Raw genomic sequence first — 5,971 nt, 5'->3', positions numbered from 1 at the left:
GGGTAATAAATTAACCAGTACACAAAGCATACCGTAGTGGCCATCAAACAACCATTCACAGTCTGGAGAGGATGACATCACAATCCCACAACCAATCGCAGCCTGGAGTGGATGACATCACAATCAATCACAGTCAGGAGACGGACAAGCATCCGCCCAAAAATTACGGAAACTTCATGCACTATCCCGAAATTTCACATGCATTATTAAATTGGCTAATACCGACATTTCGGTCACAGATAAAGCAATGTAAAAACTTATTGCAAGCTATTTGATTAAGAGTAGATTAAAAACGAATCCTGAATGTCACAACAATTCAGAACCTGTAAGACAAACGTTGAATAATTTGATTAATATTATTTCTCAGAAAGTTGATGAAATGTTGATTGCAGGAGTATTATTGTTCGCCGTGGGTGCCACAGCCACACTTACACCAGGCAAGTCAAAATTCTTCTTCAACATCGTTTTTGTCAAGCGTTCGATGTTTCATGAAATCTAAGTGTCACTTTCCTCTTGCTGTATAACTTTCTCGTCAGACGAATGAATTTAGAGAAAATATATTCTAGGTTACTACTCGATGTTACTCGGATAAATTCGATGTTTTGTGGATTTGGTTAGGTTCAATTTCTGCATAGCATTGTCGACAACGACCACTTACAATTATTATAATCTTTGTCGAATCGAAATTTTAGTAATACTGTTAATGAGTGCGTTTGAACTTGCTTCCCCTAATATTAGCCGTTAGATTCAGCCTTTCGAGCAATAATCAGATCGATGCCATATGTGATGTCAATTCGTTGAATTTCGAGATATAGTCAAAAAATTCTGTAAGATTTTGCGACGTCATATGTGCGTAAATGAATAATAACGATCACATCTTAAGGGTCATGATGTTGAGGATTTGAATGGTTGACGCGAAACTTGAAGCCATGATATGCTTGACTGGAGGAGTAGAAAAGTAATTAAAACGAAATTTAGAGCACACCTTTTCTTCATTTTAATTTGAACATCCTCTCTCAGCCGATCTTAGAACTGCGTCTTCATCTGAGCTGCAAAAGATCGAGGCTTTTCTGGGTCGGGGCCGAAACTGCATTTACAACGACGTCCTGTACTCAGATGGGCAGGTGAGCCTGAGAACCGGCGTGGATGAACATTGGCTGGGGAGTGAACCATCTGCTATTCAATAATTGTCTGTATTCAAATTACTTGAAATTCGCTTTGTAATCGAAATATTTGGGTAATACTTTTTAAAGGAGCGGTCTAAAATTTGACATGCAAACCAGCCAAATTAACGTATTTTCTTAATCCTGATTCAACGAAATTTCTAAGACCTAACCAAAATATGATTTCATCGAAATCGTCCACGAGTTTCTGAAGTTAAAGGAAGATTGCATTTTTTTCAGACGATAGAAGTTTACCAAGAATCTTGCTCTAAGTTGGTATGCCGGGTCATCCCAGGAATCTTGAACATTGGTTCAACGAATCACATTTACCTAAAAGATCTTGACAACTGCAAGTGTTCTATCATCACTCCTCGGCTACCCTTCCCGGTGCTTACCGTCAGAAAGGTCACTGGTACTCCTGAAAAACTGGTTTCCAAAAACTTTGTAAACTTAACGAAACTGTTGGACCTCGATCTTAAGCTTGGATGCTACTTCAATAACTCATTTGTCTTCGCAAATAATTACGTGGAGCATTTACCTTCGAAATGCTCGCTTCTGCAATGCAACATGGATGATGGCCGACCCAAGATGGAACTGTTCGTCAAATCAATTTGTTTCTGCGGAGGTATGCAAGCGCTAAATATTAAATCTTTCTGTATATGAAGATTTGATATCCTTTGAGAGTTTTCAATCCAGATTTTATTTTTGTTGCCCAGCTTTCAGATAAAAATGTTGAAAATGGGAGTCTTGCCTAAAGTGTTGGGTTAATTTAGTACTTTGATATAACCGGCTAAGAAACTAGAAACTAGTAGAAGTCGAGCGAAGTACTAGAATAAGTCTTTGTATTTTGAAATGCGTAACATAATGTATAGCTGATGGACGGTTAACGCAATTTGAAAATTTGAACGCTGGAGACTTGTAAATATTTATTTTCTGCAGCCAACGCCACGACTTCAGCAACCTCTGCTACTACGAGTACTACTTCGCCTACAACCACTGCTTCATCCATCAGCACGACCTCGTCTCCAAGCCCCTCAACCATGACTTCACCTGTTGGTCCCACAACCACGATTTCATCTGCTGGTCCCACACCCGCGACTTCACCTGGTGGGCCCACAACCATGACTTCACCTGCTGGTCCCACAACCACGACTTCACCTGTTGGTCCCACAACCACGACTTCATCTGCGGGTCCCACACCCACGACTTCATCTGCTGGTCCCTCAACCACGACTTCATCTGTTGGTCCCACACCCACGACTTCGTCCGCTAGTCCCACACCCACGACTTCACCTGTTGGTCCCTCAACCATCTGGGACACTGGGGTGAGAGCTGGGACACTGGGGTGAATGCTAGGACACTGGGGTGAGAGCTGGGACACGGGGGTGAGGACTGCGAAGCTGGGTTATTTATACAGAGCGACTCCTAGGAGGCTTGAGTGGCCGTTTGACACACACAATTGACATATAATACGAGTAATAAGTGCATATAAGCATATCATTGTCGTAATTACGAAGTAGCTAGCTTTTCCAGCCGGGGCGGACACTTTACCATGTCAATTCATAGCTACGTTCGCACCAAAGCAATTTCTTATTTTCGCAACTTGATTAATTGAATAATTTTTATGTATTCAATTGAATTTTATCATTGAATATCACAATTGAGATTAGTACACTTGCATAATTCCCATTCCCTCTCAAAAGGTCGCTCGAGGAGCTGAGTCCAGAGGGCTACACGGTCCACAACCCATGGCCGCTAACCTCTTCCAGTTGTCCTGGAATGACGAGTTGGCCAGGATTGCTCAGGTTAATCATCGATTATCTACTTTAAGAGATCGAAAATAAAGAATTATTTCAATTCTTAGGACTTCGTCTCTTTTCTTAGTTTTTTGGTATCGCATGTGTCTGGTTTAGAAATGGCCAGTTTTGAATCATTGAAAACTTAGCATTTTCAAGTTAGTATAACTTAAGCTCGTATGTCAGGCGTCTAAGTAATAAAACTCTTCCTTCTGTTACGCCGATTAACTTACGGTCACTATTTGACCAGCAAAGTGCATGCTTATCTATCGTTATTAGCTATTATCTATGTATCGTTACCTCGGTATTAATAATTCATATTGCACAGGCTTGGGCGTTCCAGTGCCAACTGTCCAGTGAATGTTATGAATGTCGTGCCCCTGTCACGAGACCCTACACATTCACGGGTCAGAACGTACACCAGCTATCGGGTGCTCCTACACGTCGGTCTACCGATAATCTAAGTCAGGTATTTAATTATTTTTAATCAAATTTTTAATCTATTTAACTATTTTTAATCTAATTTTTAATCTAATTAACTATTTTCAATCTTTTTTAACTATTTTTAATCTGTTTTAACCATTTTAATATAATTTTCTGTTTAACTATAACGAAAATCGACAAACCAAACCAGCTATTTCAATAGATTTTATCCACGGAAAAGTCTGAACACATTTCAAGAAGCACATTATTATCGTGGATGAATAAATTGTTGGATCACAAACATTTTTATTTTTCGTCGGATTCAAATGGTACAATTGTACCTGTAAGTTCAGTACGGTTATAACGTCATGAAATTATGCAATCTAAAAAGGGTTAAAATGGTGCATTAAGTAATTGCTGTTGACTTTTCCAGGTTCAGGTAGCGTTTGTTAGCGAATCACACTTGCCCATTGTAATCGGATTGCCGATGTTGAAGGAATAGAAAATATAATTGGTGGAATTTGAAAGGCATGACTTGATTAAGTTGTACAAAATTTGATTGAATTATGAACATTTTCATAAATATCCTAGATTTGAAGCCAGAATTATGCATCGGATAGATAAGATGTTTGAAGCGACAATCGTTTATTTTGAACATTTTTTAACGTGGATTAGCATTTGATAGTATGGTTCGGTTTATGAAAACGATATAATCTTGTGAATAATTTACATACGTTTATAGTTTCCACCTAAAGGCTGACAACTTAGTTTCAATACAACAAAAAATACAAATAATCTCTAATTTGATATTACAGGTTAAGGAATGGAAAGCTGTTATTGAGAGCTGGTACAGCGAAGTGGTCTACGTCGACGAAAGCCTAGTCCGTTCATACGCGCCCGTCTCTCAGAACAAGAGTATCGGGCACTACACGCAGGTGGGTGTACGCAGCCCAGGTGGGTGTACGCAGCCCAGGTGGGTGTACGCAGCCCAGGTGGGTGTACGCAGCCCAGGTGGGTGTACGCCTGTCTCTTTTAGGTGGGTTTTGCGTGCAAGCCGTCAGCGAGTGGCTGAAAGTTAATAAGTCGGAACAATTTTGATAGTCCATCCTCAGCTGATCACAGTAGGCGCTGCTATTTGCTGTTATTTTCTTTCGGAAAAGGAACGGAGCTTGACGCGAACTGCCATGTACTCGATTATATATAACGACGCTAGAAAATAAAAACTGTCATTGTATATAAGGCATAAATCCCGCGTGATGAATGGTCAATATTGTCTTGAAACAACTGTTAAGACTCCGGTCTTAGTGAGCAATCTTAAAGGTTGATACTTGAATCGAAGAGTGCATACAATATCCGTATGCAAAAGATCTTTCTGAGTGCATACAATATCCGTAAATAAGTCGGAGTACAAACTTCCAAGATTCTTACTCAAGTCATTTCTATCCAGATGTTATGGGCGTCCACGTATGAAATCGGTTGCGGACAAGTAACGTTCGGCCCATGCATGGAGTTGGTGAACAACGCTCCAGCCTTTCTAGAAAAATGTCAACTTTTCGTATGCAACTACGGACCTGCCGGGAACCAAATCACGCATCCCGTTTACAGTATCGGGCCAGCAGGCACCATGTGTCCATACGGGACTTCTTCGCAGTACAACGAGCTCTGCATAACTCCTCCTAAATCAACGAATTGATTTCACCTTTTCAATTGTTAAAAAGGTTTGGACATATCAGATGAATATTCTTAATCCAGAATTTTGAGTCGGGTATGCTTGACTGCTAACTCCTTGCGCTGCTACTCGTACCCAGAAAAATATTTTTTATTATAAACTCTGAATCTTTGTGTACACAAATATTTAATAAAAATTCAGTGTATGAATGTTGTTCGACTAATTTTCTCCATATTTAAATTTTAGTGACAATTTTCCTCTTAGAGCTACTGAAATTGAAGGAACGTTTTTAGAAGTGTTCTCAAATTGCAGTTTTGGACTGAAAATTGCAGACTCAATAAAGTGAAATTTCTGGGGCATTTATCAGTTTGTTAGTCAACGAATCTCAATCCTGTTGGTCGCAGTCCTAGAAGACTTAAAATAGCCTGGGGTTGAAAAAAAACGTATCTTAGTTTTAAAAATCCAATTAAGTTCAACGCGAAAGAATACGACTTCTTAATAAATTGATGCTTAGAAATGTGGAACAGCCTTGGTATTCTCAAAGAAATTCGATCACAAATTTGGCTCATATTAAAGAAGTGACTACCTTGTATCTAAGCAAGTACCGTGTGAAACCAATAATGACCACTGATGTATAATTCCTTAGAGTTGATAATCACTGCGAGACAACACCATCATGCCGAAATAGCAGTTGAGTCAATCAGATTTTCATTTCACCTGCAATATCTGTATGTTAAATTTGAATGCTTCATAGAGGGTTGTGTGGTGTGTAGCTTTAGTAATCTAACTTGCACGTCTCGGACAATGTTACGGCCGGACTCGCGGCCGGTCTGCATGGAATATGTCCTAATTCAATGATCAAATAATATCTCCCAAAGTAATGAACGCAGCTCGATGAAACTCGGTACACGTATTCATTA

General features: G+C 39.6%; 2 protein-coding genes across 2 annotated transcripts; both read left to right on the top strand.

Annotated features, from left to right (window-relative positions):
- The first annotated feature begins 312 nt into the window (after positions 1 to 312).
- On the top strand, positions 313 to 2,512 carry LOC108678944 (cell wall integrity and stress response component 2). Its single transcript, XM_018167439.2, has 4 exons — positions 313 to 437; positions 1,021 to 1,124; positions 1,404 to 1,788; positions 2,103 to 2,512. Exons 1-4 carry the CDS (start codon positions 380 to 382, stop codon positions 2,510 to 2,512), a joined length of 957 nt encoding a protein of 318 aa, XP_018022928.1. The 5' UTR covers positions 313 to 379.
- A 359-nt stretch (positions 2,513 to 2,871) lies between these two features.
- On the top strand, positions 2,872 to 5,334 carry LOC108678945 (scoloptoxin SSD976). Its single transcript, XM_018167441.2, has 4 exons — positions 2,872 to 2,968; positions 3,288 to 3,428; positions 4,198 to 4,317; positions 4,830 to 5,334. The coding sequence occupies exons 1-4, from the start codon at positions 2,912 to 2,914 to the stop codon at positions 5,073 to 5,075; spliced, it is 564 nt and encodes a 187-aa protein (XP_018022930.1). The 5' UTR covers positions 2,872 to 2,911; the 3' UTR covers positions 5,076 to 5,334.
- The last annotated feature ends 637 nt before the right edge of the window (positions 5,335 to 5,971 follow it).

Source organism: Hyalella azteca, unplaced genomic scaffold (genome assembly GCF_000764305.2).
Source record: "Hyalella azteca isolate HAZT.00-mixed unplaced genomic scaffold, Hazt_2.0.2 contig16235, whole genome shotgun sequence".
Taxonomy (NCBI): Eukaryota; Metazoa; Arthropoda; class Malacostraca; order Amphipoda; family Hyalellidae; genus Hyalella; species Hyalella azteca.
The sequence above is the reverse complement of the archived record's forward strand: the minus strand, read 5'-3'. Positions and strand labels throughout refer to the sequence as shown.